The 14823-nt window shown below is 44.0% G+C and overlaps 2 protein-coding genes across 9 annotated transcripts; one reads left to right on the plus strand and one right to left on the minus strand.

Annotated features, from left to right (window-relative positions):
• Positions 1–623: 623 nt before the first annotated feature.
• Positions 624–7000, minus strand: mzt2b (mitotic spindle organizing protein 2B). 6 transcript variants are annotated; one of them, XM_084383185.1, is made up of 6 exons: positions 6906–7000; positions 6439–6642; positions 4798–4964; positions 2784–2921; positions 1649–1804; positions 624–785 (listed from the first exon to the last, which is right to left on the minus strand). In XM_084383185.1, the coding sequence occupies exons 2-5, from the start codon at positions 6612–6614 to the stop codon at positions 1656–1658; spliced, it is 630 nt and encodes a 209-aa protein (XP_084239311.1). In that variant the 5' UTR covers positions 6615–6642; positions 6906–7000; the 3' UTR covers positions 624–785; positions 1649–1655. The 6 variants fall into 6 exon arrangements, with proteins under 6 accessions (XP_084239311.1, XP_084239310.1, XP_084239312.1 ...); XM_084383184.1 differs by having other exon boundaries at positions 1611–1804; XM_084383186.1 differs by having other exon boundaries at positions 624–1801.
• Positions 7001–8331: 1331 nt separating this feature from the next.
• On the plus strand, positions 8332–14706 carry trim23 (tripartite motif containing 23). Of its 3 annotated transcripts, none has more exons than XM_084383180.1 (11): positions 8332–8455; positions 9090–9252; positions 9502–9623; positions 9710–9991; positions 10069–10251; positions 10515–10730; positions 10856–10990; positions 11075–11204; positions 11297–11407; positions 12095–12219; positions 12303–14706. In XM_084383180.1, the coding sequence occupies exons 1-11, from the start codon at positions 8357–8359 to the stop codon at positions 12480–12482; spliced, it is 1746 nt and encodes a 581-aa protein (XP_084239306.1). In that variant the 5' UTR covers positions 8332–8356; the 3' UTR covers positions 12483–14706. The 3 variants fall into 3 exon arrangements, with proteins under 3 accessions (XP_084239306.1, XP_084239307.1, XP_084239308.1); XM_084383181.1 differs by having other exon boundaries at positions 9710–9988; XM_084383182.1 differs by having other exon boundaries at positions 8332–8449.
• The last annotated feature ends 117 nt before the right edge of the window (positions 14707–14823 follow it).

The following is a 14823-nucleotide window of genomic DNA, read 5'->3' on the forward strand; positions in this document are numbered from 1 at the left end:
GTGTGATATCGACTGCAGCAGGATGACTGAGATTCTCTGTGGAAGTCATGAAACCAAAGTAAACCAAACCTGGTTATTTCAAAAACATTGAAAGTATGACCGTACGAATATTAAGGTCCAGTCAGAGTGAATTTTCAGTCTTGTTAGCTGTTGTTAAATGGACAATATTTCTTCGACAATATTTAAATAATTATAATTAGAGATGTAAGTGTTTACATGGATGCTGAATAACGTGATCTGATCAGATGCCTCAACACATTTAATCAGAATATAACTTTTGACATGTGTAAAGTCGATAAGGCACAGGCATCTTTAAAGTGACAGATTTTTGAATGGAATTTGGTTTGCTCTGTTCTGCCAAATGCCTTTTTGAAAGTATCGGTAATTTTATATTTCTTTGCTCATCAGTAAATGTAGACACCTAACAGTTTGTTATACATGATGACTTGCTGTTCAGCATGAACTTCTTGTAAATTCAGCGTTTTCTCTTTTCATTATTTTGACAAAATATCAACTTTTATGCGAACTTTTACCCAAACATGCCTCTTTCCAACCACAGAGGACATCTGACGAGCAACATGAGAAACAACAGTTGAGCAGGAAAAACGCTCAGACATGGAGGATTTATTGTTATTGGATTTATTATAGATTATTTTATAAAAAGTTGCACATTGAATACAGACATTTTCATTTTCCAGTAAAAAAAAATCTTTTTTTCTTTTCTGTAGTCGTCATAAAAGAAACATGGCACCCAAACAAAAGGCTTCGCTCGCTCACAGTAACTCCTGCAAGAGAGAGAACGAGGAGACGCTTTCCGACATCATGTCAGAATTTTTAAAGGTTGGTTCACTCAAATTATATTAACAGAAACAAAAACACACATTTTCTCATTTAACATCAGTTTTAAATCTTCAGTCATGCAAATAAGTTTTATATTATATTTGCCACAGTTTTGAGATCTGTGTCGTCACACTGAACAACTGTCAGCTGGACCAAAGAAACTTTGACTCATCAGACAAACATCTGCCTCAAGTCATAGAGAAATAGGAGCGTCTCGTAACCCCAGAACCTGCCTGAGAATCGTCATGTTTTAAGTTTTCCTCAGTTTCAAAGTAACCCAGTAATACTTGTCTGTACATCCATGAGTACACTGCAAACAGGAAGTGCTAATAGTGAATTCGGCTCAATTTAAACTTTGCCAATTTAAGAAACGGGGCTCAAGTTGTACAACAAGGAACAAATAACCAAGTAGTGTGGCAGAGACTTCTGTTTCAATCCTGGTTTAACCATGCAGAGCACTGAAACGCATTGTTTCACCTCCTGTTTACAAAGCAAATAGTGACAAAATCTGTTAACAATATTTTGTTCAAGTTGCACTATGAGTAAACTGAGGTTTAGAGTCATCTCCACATTGTTTTTTGAATTTTTAAGATGTTGTTTTTCAGTGCTGGAACCAACAAATACCACATGTATCTTCACCTCCTCTGTGTCGAGTAAATAACAGTTGCCTCAAAACCAAAGCAAATAAAACCACAATTCCAGCCGTGAGAAAACATTTTTTTGTGTGTAATTTAGGTGAAGCAACCCTTTAAAACAAACAGATAAATTACCTGTAAAGAAAACAACATATGTACAGTCTGGTGTTGACCTGAGTCTCATGTGGAGTTGATCTGTGAGGAGGAACTGCTGCTGCCGGAGCTCTTAGTCTTCTGCCCTCTGGTGGCGCTGGGCTGCCGCTGCACTCTCTGGCTGGAGGCCTCCCGGCTCTTCTCACTGTGGCTCGCTCCAGCTTTACTGCGCACTGCTGACACAAAGCAGGAAGACACGCAGAGGTAAAGACCAGCGCTCAGTTTCTATGATTGCTGCTTCTCATGCTCCAAACATGAAAAATGGAAATGGGCCACGAGAAGGGAAAGATAGAGATGAAGGACAGCATTCATAGACAGAAGAAGACCTGGTGTCAGACTTACCTGCTTTTAACTACAGTTTACAGCTCTGCACACTCGACTGAGGCAAGAACCATAAAGAGACTAGAAAGAGCTTTTAACTACGATGAACTGATCATTCAGAGTCTCAAGAGACAGTTAAAACATGCTGCGCCTGAAAGAAGAAATAAATTATTCCTCTTACGAATGAAAAGTTTAATTAAGAAGTCATAAAACCCCTTTTTAATTCATTCAATACTCTCCAAGGTTTTGCTTCTGCAGCCTCACCTGGTCGAGTATGACCAGAAGATAATGACATTTCTGACATTTTGTAGCCAGTTTGCTGACTTTCCCTGTGCTCTTCAGTACAGTCAGTGGTTTTGCTTTTACAGCCTCACTTAGTCTCTATCACCAGTAGCTAACATTAGCTAAAGTTAGCAAACTTAAAATGCACACTGCTGACGTTAGGATTCTTCTCTACTCGCGCTGCTGTTACTCTGTGTTTCAGCATTAACCATCGTCCTGTAACTGGCTGTTAAAGGTCCAATTTGTGAGAGCGTTACAAACTAAAATACTGACTCGTTGGGTCGGTGGCTGAGAGGAGAAGAAGAAGAAGAAGAAGAAGAAGAAGAAGAAGAAATCTTAGAGCTATTTTAAATGTGTCCACTGAGAACACGTAAGCAGTTTCTATCTTTCTATACCACACACACACACATGCATGACACACACATGCATGCACATAGCTTCGTAGTAAAGAACAGAGGTTCCACTCTGCATAACCATGAAATGAGGGAGAATGTAGCTGAATGCAAGCAAGCGGACAGATGGAGGTGTAGGATGAAGTGCAGCAGAGGGGACCTTGAGCGTGAGGAGAGTTAGCGTCTTGGGGGCCGTAGACCACAATCTTAGTGCTGACCCTGGTGGCTCTGGGGCCAGACGCTGAGGGGGGAGCTGCAGGAGGCTTAGGGCTCTTTCCAGAGACCAAAGAGTCCTCTTCTTCACAGACGAAAATGAATTCAAGGGGGATAGAGAAGAAATTAGACAGGACTGAGACGTGCACACAGTGAAGATCAGCTTCTATCATCTACTGTATGTCCTTGGTCTTCAGTTCACCTCCATCTGAGAGCCCAGACCTCACCATGGGGTGGAGTGAAGAGTTAGTGAGGGGGTTTATGTGGCGCACGGTGCAGGAAAGAACCTCTGCCACAGTCTTAACTGGAGGAATGTGAATATTTCACATGCTTTAAAAGGGATGTGTGAATCAAAGAGCGCAGAGAGAATACTGAGAGCAGACTGAAGTCAGTCAGAGAAAAGGGAAGAACATTTTAAAAATACTGAAAGTCGTCTTCCTGTCTACACTTTGATCTAAAAACCTGGGAGCCTGTGCTCTGCAGACCTTGAGCTCTTTGCACTTTCACTCTGTAGAAAGGAATCCACGCACGCACACACACACACACACACACACACACACACACACACACACACACACACACACACACACACACACACACACACACACACACACACACACACACACACACACACACACACACACACACAGTCCGGCACACCCTCGTTCTGCCACAGTTTGTTTTATCTGCTGCGTTTCACATCTTGTAACCAAACATTTCAGAACTTTGACTCAAACAGCCGACGGGGTTCGTTTGATGCAGCGTTCCAGGTGAGAAGTGTTATTTGGCCAAATGAATGCAAAAGTCACAGTGTTGCACATCGCTGGTGTAGCAGGTCGAGCCATGTTCTCACACCAGATATTTTCCCTCAGCACTGCAGAAAAATGTATGAAGCACTCGGACGCCTCAACAGAATGCATTTATTATTTAAACCTGTGTAATTAAAGGGACAGTTCATCCCACAAACAAAAACAGATACTTTTCCTTTCACCTGCTTTTTCTCCATATAGATAGTTTGGTAGGCCTTTTTTTTGCAATGTAATGGAACCAGATGAGCTTGTGGTGATCAAAATGCCAAAAAGAAACATTTGAGAAACTCAACAGCGACGTCTGTTTCCAGAAACCACGACCCCGTTACTCAAGATAATCCTCAGCTCGGTCGAGGAGGATGCCATTAATGTTTACATCCCGCAGGTATACGGTTGGTCGGGGCAGTTTGGTGGAAAGAAAATACTCCCTGAATGAAACTGCTCACAACGAGGTCTGTGGATTATCTTGAGTAACAGGGTCATGACTTCTAGAAGTTCTGTTGAGTTTCTCAGATGTGTTTTTGGCGCTTTGAGCTCCACAAGCTGGTTCCATCATATTGCAGAGAAGGCAGACATCTCCAAAACAAAGTCATGTGAGAGGCGGCATGACTTCACCAGCCTCTCAGCCAGTTTTTTGGATTCTGTAAATTTTCCATCGACATTGTGAGAATATTGTTGTTGTGAGTTATTTTGGCTCTAATGTGCTTTTCCTGAAAAAGTTCAACGTACGCAGGTAGAAAAGTCTAATGACTCTCCGAACCTTTAAAAGTATGAAGTGATGACAAACTGTGCTTCTAGCTTCTTCTCTTGAATCGGGATGTTTGCAGGTTTACGTTACGTGATGTGGATTCTCTGACACACAGCACATCCCCTGCAGGAGTCTTCACTGGTTTCACCTGATAAACCTTTTTCACAGCAGATAATCTGACAAGTCACAGCAGGAAGGATCAGAGCTGTGAATAACAAGATGAAAGACCATTTAGCTGCTTCTGATTCAGAGTCCTGATATTGTGCGTGTTCGCTTACTGTCACTCTGTCAGGGGACACCTGAACACAACACAACCAATATTAATGTTATTAATGTTCGACCTCTGCTGGGACTGAATGTGTATCTGTGATTTAAATCTCATTGTTGGCGCTGCAGACACTAACCTCTGGCCTCTGTCGGGGCTGTGGGGATGCTGCTGGTCGTGTGGGAGGCGGTTGAAGGCTCGACGCCGCCGCAGCTCTCAGCTACCCTCTGACCTGCACACATCGCCTTCAGAGTCTGGAAGACTGCTTGAGGAGCCACGTTCATCTTTAACAGGTCCACTATGATCCTGGGACGGCAGGAAGAGGACGAGGAAGAACGTGAGATCTGAGCTTCAGTCACATTTCTGCAAGTGTGGAAGAACTACTGAGATCTTTCATTGAAGTAAAAAATAGCAATACAACAATGTAAAAGTACTCTACTACAAGTAAAAGACCTGAATTCAAAATCAAACTTGAGTAGAAGTTTTGTTACGCTAATGGCTCCTGTGACTTATTACATTGTTAATACTGATGCATCATTGTTTAAGCAGCATTTTACAGTTGAGCTGCTCGTGTGGGGCTATTTCTGCTTTATATACAGAGCTGGTGTACACAGTTAGCCAGTTTAGTCCACTGGTCCAGAGGGTCGAGCCCCTCCTGAAAAAATAAGGCTAAATCTGAGAAGTCATGAGATGTATGGGGTAGAAAAGTCCCCATTCCCATTAGAAGGTTTAGATGCAATTTTGTAAAATGCTTTTTTTTTTTTTTTTTCTTAAAATAGAAAAATGTAAGAAGTCCTCTTGGAGGAGGACCCCAAAATCCTCCGCCAAATACACACCACTTATAATAATTAGAATAACTTTTAAGCCATTTGTAGCAATTTCCATGTATTAAACACGTGTTTAATGGTCATATGTAGGCACCGTGTTAGAGATTTTAATATTTACAATATTCATGAGGTAATAATACAAACTCAGAAATATGTATTTGTTCCATCCATAAGGTCCAAGAACACTGTTTGAAGCTAGAAAGGTGGCAGGGTCCGCCACATATAAACAAAGTAAAACAGTATAAATTGTGTTGTCCTTTAAGGTCAGTTTGTTTATTCAGTTTATTCAGCCAATGAGGATCTTTCTCTGCTCATTAACATTTCTTCAACAAAACTACAGAGTGCTCCTTTAAAACAACTCAACAGCTGAGTCAAACACAAGGAAGCTCAAAAAAAGGAGACGGTTTGACAAGAAGGCAAATAAAACACAAAATATATATTAATAAATACAAGTAAAAGGAATTAAAGCGATAAAAACAGGCAAAATCACGTAAAGCAAAGAATAAAGACAAGAAGACGACATCACATGGGAGGAATTACAAACAGATAAACAGATGAGGAACAGTGAAACAAGAAAATGGATAAAAAGACGACGATGACACAAACGCAGGTCGACAGAAGTGAGTTTCAGAAGATATTTAAAGAGTCTGATGTGAAGCCTCGTCTCCTCAGGTAGGCTGCTCTAAAGTCGAGGCATCCTGATGACAAAAGCCTTTTAATGTATTTGTGCCTCCCTCTGATCGTCCATCAAGACATTTTTAACCGGTTAAATTAACTTAACGGTGATTAATCGATTAATGCTTCATCATTAACATCCACAGTTTTAATCCTAATGTGATTATAGCTTCCAGCTGTGTTTCTATCAGAGGTGTAGTGGAGGAGAAGTACAGAGCAGCATGAGACTCTGAACACAGTACTCGAGTAAATGTACTCAGTTACATTCCCTCACTTACTTGAAGACCTCCTGGTCCACGGTGATGCCTGCAGCCTGGGTCAGCTCGAACAGCTCCGTCTCTTCCGCACTCAGCACTTTCTTCTTCTTTATCGCATATTTCTGCACGTTGCTGGTGACCACCAGGGCGGGGGAGTCCGGGGCGGAGGGCACCGTCTGCTGCGGCGGCTGAGACATCACTGATGGAGGACACCTGAGAGGACACCTGGGAGGACGGGGACGAATCAGAAGACACGAGCTACATTAACACTAACTCCCTCAGACAGGCTGTAACTCCCCAACAGTTAGCTAACGGTACCCGCCAACAGTGACAACATGATCCGAGCTCCTCAACTACACAACAGGACACACACTGACTCACAAACACAACAGGACACACACTGACTCACAAACACAACAGGACACACACTGACTCACAAACAACACGCTAATTATCTGTTCATTATTATTAAAATCATAAAAACAAACCGTTAAGTCAGCTGCGATGAGCGTTCAGAGGATCGTTAACCACAACAGCTCGGGACAGGCGAGACGCGCCAAAAATACGTCATCGCTATGAGACAAACTGTGCCGTCCCATGGGATTTGTAGTCTGCGAGGGTATTTTCCTTCTACAAGCAGAAACAGAAGGTGTGCTGAAATTAAACCACATATACAGCGATTATAATAGTAATAAGACATTGTAATGAAACATTACATGGACTGAATAACTATAAAGCACTAAAAACTATAGAAACGTGTAAAGATCCAGGTATTTTTCTTTAATTATTGCGTGAGACGTGATACTCCTATGTATATTTATTTATTATTTCTGATGTACTTTTTTGTATATTTTTGTGTTTTTTTCTGTTACTAGTACCACTCTGTAAAAATACCTTGAAAAAAAAATGACACTTTAGGGTGAAACACTGGTACCAGCTCATATTCTTGGCGGTTGAAATAGTTAAAATTACATTTAAAGTACATTGCAATTAAAATAAACAGTTTTTAGAAGGGAAAAGAGCAAATTCTTGCATCTCTGAATTAATTTTCATGTATACCTCATGGCTTAAATTTGTACTTAAATACATGTACTTTGTTACATCCCTGCATTGTCTAAACCTGAGCAGGTACTGTACGTACTGTGCACAGACGTGTTGTCTGTGCATGTACATAACCACCTACTGTATGAATATATAAAGCTTCCTATTACAATGCATTCAATGTTTATTCTAGTACTCCGTTTTATATCATTGCACTTTTTGTCCCATTGTGTTTTGTTCAGCTTTGCAGCCTTAGCTTTGGTTGAAAAGACTTAACCTAACCCTTATTATTTAGTAAAAACAACACAACCATTTATATAACTGCAGAATAAATACAGTTATATGTTCACTAATGTATATATTAAATGGTTGAATAGCTTAAAATATTGTACAAATCTTTGATTTAAGGCCTGATAGTCGTAACATGCATTAAAACTATGTGATTCCACAGTATTTCTGGATTATTCTCGATCCCTCAGCTTTATGACACGACAATACAAGTTTTATTTTGTCTGATTTTGTGTATTTTCTTTCTTAATCTCGCAGGCCTATAATGTTAACGTGTATTGTGGCGTCTATTTGAGTCCATAAACCGTCTGAGTTAGCGAAAACTTGCTTGGTGGTACTGCGCATGCGCTTCGAAGCAGGAACTATATTACATGACAATGTTTCTCGCTGTCTGCGGGAGGCAGAGGATGTATGTCACACTTTCGGTATCGTATCATTAAACAACATCTTGTGACACGAAGTTTTTACCAGCTCATCGTATTCTTACCGAATAAACAAACACAGAAGGCGACAGGACGGTATCGTATGCTAACAGGCGAAGAGCGAAACCGGAAGTACTTGTGGGATTGTGCTCTCGCGCCTGCTCAGTCCTCTGCGCTGACGTCCGAGAATGGCCGCTGCTGCAGCAGGAATAAACAAGCAGGGCGCCGTAGCGACGATGGAGCCGTGTATCCGACACGGGAGAGGAGCTCATGGAAACACGGTGAAGGTTGTTAGATTGTCACTTAAACCCACAGCTCAGACTCATCGTGTGCGCGGCGGACATGTTGTGTGGCTCGTGTGCTCGCAGTGTCGGCAGCAGCTAGCCTCCGTGGCTCCTGATTCTGGGGCGAAAGCTGCTGCGTTGGCGTCGGTGACACTGGATGCCAGACGGTCGTCTCCATTCCGAGGAGCTGCGTGTGAATGTTGTGTCGGAGGAGGGTTGTTGCGCACTTACACATTTCATAATGAACGTAGCTACGTTTATACCAAAGCACACGGCCGGTGTGTGTCTGCAGCATGCTAACAGCTCAGCTGGTGGTTTGTCATCGCTGCGCTAGCTGTGACTGCAGCTGCTGAGCTCAGATTTTAAAAGTAGCTGCACTCAAGTTAAAACCAGCTTCTATTAACGGTAATAGATGTAATAATGCTTTTGTTTAAAGACCAGGAGACCATCTGAAATACTGTGAGTCAAGGTGACTGCACCTCCCTCTGAGATATTCATGGGTTAATCTGATTGGCTCCCAGCAGAGCATCCATCTGCATTAAATCAGTGCCAGTTTTTTAATATCTCATCAGTGGCTGTCACAGACTGTGTGTTTCTGAGGTTCATCATGTGTGTGTGTGTGTGTGTTGATTCCCAGGTGTTGGAGTGTGGTGTGTGTGAGGACGTCTTCTCCCTCCAGGGGGACAAGGTCCCTCGTCTGCTGCTCTGTGGTCACACGGTGTGCCACGACTGTCTGACCCGGCTGCCCCTCCACGGCCGAGCCGTCCGCTGCCCCTTCGACAGACAGGTCACTGAGCTGGGTGAGTCAGAGGATCGCCACAGAAACGTCTCCTCACTCTCTTCATGCAGTCTGACACATGTGTGAGGTGACATGTCTGTCTACCTGGAGAAGGTGTGGATGATCTGTGGTGCATCTGACATCATCATCCAGGGACTTTAGAGAATTTTGAATGAATGAAACTGCAGCTACAAACTTCCTGCTACAGTATTTAGTCCTTCAGGATGTTGTTTACTCTGTATTTTGTTTACTTTGTAACACGTGTGTTCAGGGGACTCTGGCGTTTGGGGTCTGAAGAAGAACTTTGCTCTGCTGGAGCTGTTGGAGCGACTCCAGAATGGAGCCACCAACCAGTCGGGGATGGCGGAGGACGCCCTGAAAGGCATGGGAGAAGTAAGACAACTGTGATTTTACTCTTTTGTAAAGTCCCGCTCTCACTCCTGCTGCACCTTTAACTCACGTCTCTTCTCTTCAACCAGTGTATCATTCGCTGTGACGAGGACGAGAGCCACACGGCCTCCATGTACTGCACCGTGTGTGCCACCCACCTGTGTGCCGAGTGCTCCCAGCTCACCCACTCCACTCGCACGCTGGCCAAACACCGCCGGGTGCCGCTGGCCGACAAGCCTCACGAGAAGACCCTGTGCCCGCAGCATCAGGTCCACGCCATCGAGTTCGTCTGCCTGGAGGAGGCGTGTCAGTCCGGCCCGCTCATGTGCTGCGTGTGCAAGGAGTACGGCAAGCACCAAGGACATAAGGTAGTGACATTAGTTACAGTAAGCAGTATCCTCGTCCAAACAGACGTACTCATGAATCCCCCAACTCTCTCTCTCTCCAGCATGCTGTTCTTGAGACTGAAGCCAATCAGATCCGTGCATCCATCCTGGACATGGCCCACTGCATCCGCAGCTTCACCGACGAAGTGTCCGAGTACTCGAGGAAGCTGGTGGGCATCGTGCAGCAGATCGAGGGCGGGGAGCAGATCGTGGAGGACGGAGTCGGCATGGCACACACTGAACATGTAAGTCAGGACTTCTGTTCTGCTGAAACAGGAACAATGGTGCTTTTGTTCTGATTACAGCAACAGTTCACCCGATGATGATCTCATTATCTCCTCACCCCCATGCTGATGCACGTTTCCACAAACTTGTTTAGCTGCAACTCTGTTTTACTGTGAAGCTCCAGAAATGTTTTGTGGACTACGAGACTTCACCTGACTTTCATCAGCGTGGAGGGAGGAGATGATGACTAAAGTTTAACAATAATTCTCCGTGTCTTCGTCAGGTTCCCGGCACAGCAGAGAGCGCACGTTCCTGTGTGCGAGCTTACTTCGCAGACCTCCACGAGACTCTGTGCCGGCAGGAGGAGATGGCGCTGAGCGTGGTGGACGCCCACGTCAGGGAGAGGCTGATCTGGCTGAGGCAGCAGCAGGAGGACATGACCATCCTGCTGTCTCAGGTCTCCACCGCCTGCCTGCACTGTGAGAAAACCCTCCAGCAGGTAGGAGACGGATACAGACACGGAAAGATCCTCCAGTATCTACACACACACACACACAAACACACACACACACACACACACAAACACACACACACACACTACATGTTGTGTCTGTCCTGCTGCAGGACGACTGCAGAGTCGTGCTGGCGAAGCAGGAGATCAACTGTCTGCTGGAGACGCTTCAGAAGCAGCAGCACCAGTTCACAGAGCTGGCGGATCACATTCAGCTGGACGCCGGCATCCCCGTCACCTTCACTAAGGTACACTCTGTCCTCACTCTCAGCTGTGACTGCATCTGCCACTGATGAAAGGATCGGGTTTGCTGAAATGTGTTCTCGTTTCAGGACAACCGGGTCCACATCGGTCCGAAGATGGAGATCCGCGTGGTCACTCTGGGGCTGGATGGAGCTGGAAAAACCACCATCCTCTTCAAACTGAAGCAGGATGAGTTCATGCAGCCCATCCCGACCATCGGTACGACATGTACAGAGTGATCAGCTGACACACAGGAACACACCTCTCTGCTGTTTTCTGTTAAATTATGTTCAATCTCTTTTTTTTTTAAGGTTTCAACGTGGAGACAGTCGAATATAAGAACTTGAAATTCACCATCTGGGATGTGGGAGGAAAACATAAACTCAGACCGCTCTGGAAACACTATTATCTCAACACTCAAGGTATCGACGAGTTTACGCGCTGTGAATCTGTTCATATTGTCTAAATGTTACACCGGTGTGTGCAGCGTCCAGCGCCGCATGTTTAGCGTGAGATTAAACTTACTGTTGATTTTTGACACATTGTGCTGGACTGGAAAATTCTCTATTGCAAAGTGTAGTTATCTAAAGGAGCAGTCTGTAGTTTTGTAGAATAAACATTAATGAGCAGAGAAAGATTTTCATTGGCTGATTTTTTTTCTGCCTAAACAAACTAAATCACCAAACTCTCTTTGTGTTCATGACTGAATAAACTGAACAAACAAACTGACCTTAAAGGACAACACACTTTATACTGTTTTACTTTGTTTATATGTGGCGGACCCTGCCACCTTTCTAGCCTCAAACAGTGTTCTGGGACCTTACTTTCCTCTGAGAGCAGCTTGTTTATTCACTGATGGAACAAATACAAATCTCCGAGTTTGTATTATTACCTCATTAATATTGTAAATATTAAAATTCTGAGTTTGATTTTCTGCTACAAAACTACGTAGTGCCCCTTTAACGTCAACATGTACTTGAATTTATTTCAACGTGATTTTTAATCGTTTTCTTGTCATCTTTGAGGATTCTGCAGCAGCGTGTCACCTCTCTCCTGTAACTCTTGTGGTGTGTGTGTCTGTGTGTGTGTGCGCGTGTGTGTGTGTGCAGCGGTGGTGTTTGTGATTGACAGCTGCCACAGGGACCGACTGATGGAGGCTCACAGTGAACTGGCCAAACTACTGACGGAGAAGGAGCTGAGAGACGCCCTGCTGCTCATCTTTGCAAACAAACAGGTACTAAAAGAAGAATAATAACACCTGAAACGACCTGAAACGACCTCGTCTGAGCTCACACAGAGGTGATAATCTGTTTGCAGGATGTTCCCGGCGCCGTGTCTGTGGAGGAGATGACGGAGCTGCTGAGTCTACACAAGCTGTGCTGTGGGAGGAGCTGGCACATTCAGGGCTGCGACGCCCGCAGCGGGATGGGTCTCCACGAGGGGCTGGACTGGCTCTCCAGACAGCTGGTGGCTGCTGGCGTCCTGGACGTAGCTTAGACGTCACCTCCCTCTACATCGCTGTCCTGGTCTGACTCCCCCCTCCCTCCCGCCGCCCATCACCACTTCCAAACACTAACTTTTAAGACGAGACTGCGGCTTTAAGCCCGCCCTCCTCATCTTTCCTTCTTTGCGCACCATTGTGAGCAAAGAAAACAAAGATGTAAATACTTTCTCTAAACCTTAAAGTCTGTCCTCGCTCACAGCCTCCCTCTGAAACATTAAGTCACCGGCCACAAAACCTGAGTTAGGACTACAACAGCTCCCATCCTGCTTTATTTCTGAGGCGCTGTTCAGACCTGGTATCAACATCCATCCTGAGTGATCTGATCACAGGTGCGAGTGCCCCAAAGACGCATTGAGGACGCGTTCGAGACCCGATCACTCAGACCACACACACCGCCGACTCAACTGACGTCCTCTGTGAACCAAGAAGAAGAAGAAGAAGAAGAAGCCAACAACACCAGGTGCTTCACTGTCATGTAAATGGCGTGTTCGGGCTCTCTTAACCTGCCAATGTTGGCAGCAGGTGTTCGTGAACACACGTCAGCTGATCCTGAGAATTGAGTGAGGAGAAACATCATCACCATCGTAATAAAGCCGTGGAAGAAGACAACATTTAACTGACAGTAAACGTGTCAAATTGAGACTACTTCTCTGTCGCCTGCAGAGAAAGTCCCCAGACTCCCTTTAAAAATTGCGCAATTTAGTGAGTTGTTGAGTCCAGAGAAACTTTATGAATGTTGTGAGTCACCGTCTCTGACAGATTCTTAATTATTCGGGCCTTCTTGTAAATTCGGCAAATGTCATACATGAAGTTATTCTTTGTGTAAAAAAACGTCGTAGCCGTTTGTCCCAGTGATGTTCGTGTTTATTAGCATATAGAGCAACGAAGTGAGATCCGATCGCAGGTCGTCTCTTGAGACGCATGTTAATGTCAGGGCTGAACTGACGGACTTAAAGCTGTCCACTTGTGACCGGATCACTCAGCAGGGATGATGATACCAGGTCTGATGAGCCTCTGAGGCAGCTCACCACGGCCTAACACATCGCTTACTCGAGTTTTTCTTTTCAAGAGACGAGCTGTTCATCCACAGTGAGTTCACTTCAGTCCGGTCAATGTTTAAAATGCTCCTCCTCCCTGCCAGAGTGGACTGTGTCTTCTATCTCACGTTACTCATCATAACCACCACTATATGTGACAGTAACCTTAACTAAATGCAGAGTAGTCTGTATTGTAACAGTAGTATAATTTACGTATCTTCTGTTGATAACACACAAAATAATCCTGAGAAATAACTTAAGAAGCTTTCAGCTGAACTGCAGGTGAGATGAGACAGAAGCGTTCACTCTGGTTTCACTTCCAGTGGCTTCAGATGGTCAGATGTTCAGATCGTGGCTGTTTTCTCACTTGGCCTTCGCATCTAATGTAAGCAGCAATAGCAGTCGATGTTTCATGGGGTCTTTAAATTATGTGTTTCGTTTTTTTTAAGTGTGCTATGAACCTATTTAATGCCACAGCTGGTCTTGAAATGGTGCACCGGTCGGGTTTTGGTTTGAATGTAGTGTTTTCTGTTACAGAACAAACTGTTTACTGAACTTATTTATGAGCGGGAGCACGGACGTTACTTTGATACGAGGCGTTCGGGGGATATTCAGAGTCTTCACGCACCGATTCTGCCTCCGTGTTGTGGAGTGTCTTGTGTGAAATGCACTCGTTTGCTGCCTCACGACCAGTTTTCATTTGGAAGCAAAATTAACTATCTGCTGTATCTTAATAGACTCTGAATATTAATCTCAGTGCAAAACAACATGTCTGGTGAACATCTTGGTATTTAAGCATCTCACAAAGTCCCGTCTGTCTGTCCGGAGTGCAGGTCCACTGTTAATCAGCAGCCTTCAGTCATAACGTAATGTGAAACTTAGTGAAGCATTAAACCTAACACTGACACTTGTCTTGTTATTACCGAACTGTCATTTGATTTGATCTTTATTCATTGCTATGTAATGTTTACTACTTGTATCTATGTATAAAAAAGACAAATAAAAAAAAAAAAATGCACGTGTGAACAGCCTTTCTACATAGTTTGTGAGAACATTTCCATTTTGTTTTTGAAACGTAGAAGCACAAGGCGCGTCAGAACCTTTGTTACCAGTGGACTTGATGATGGCTTTTTGTAAATTATTCATAATGTGATGCTGTAAAATAAACATATTGACCTTATTTGTCTGACTGGGAGCTTTTTTCTTTGAGGTAATTTGTTGCTGCTGCTTTGCAATCTGCAGGTTGTTCAGAAATAAACTGAAACTCATCTTAATCCAAAACTAACGTACGTCTTCC

This window comes from Pagrus pagrus, assembly GCF_965226575.1.
Source record: "Pagrus pagrus genome assembly, chromosome: 19".
NCBI classification, from domain to species: domain Eukaryota; kingdom Metazoa; phylum Chordata; class Actinopteri; order Spariformes; family Sparidae; genus Pagrus; species Pagrus pagrus.

Bases quoted from the DNA above. Each gene is read 5' to 3' on its own strand.
- mzt2b (XM_084383185.1), bottom strand. From the start codon at position 6,614: ATGTCTCAGCCGCCGCAGCAGACGGTGCCCTCCGCCCCGGACTCCCCC. The intron at 4,965-6,438 runs GTAAGTGAGGGA...CTGCCGTCCCAG, and splicing joins GTGGACCAGGAGGTCTTCAA to GATCATAGTGGACCTGTTAA. The intron at 2,922-4,797 runs GTTAGTGTCTGC...TCGTCTGTGAAG, and splicing joins AGCCCCGACAGAGGCCAGAG to AAGAGGACTCTTTGGTCTCT.
- trim23 (XM_084383180.1), top strand. From the start codon at position 8,357: ATGGCCGCTGCTGCAGCAGGAATAAACAAGCAGGGCGCCGTAGCGACG. The intron at 10,731-10,855 runs GTAGGAGACGGA...GTCCTGCTGCAG, and splicing joins GTGAGAAAACCCTCCAGCAG to GACGACTGCAGAGTCGTGCT. The intron at 11,205-11,296 runs GTACGACATGTA...TTTTTTTTTAAG, and splicing joins GCAGCCCATCCCGACCATCG to GTTTCAACGTGGAGACAGTC.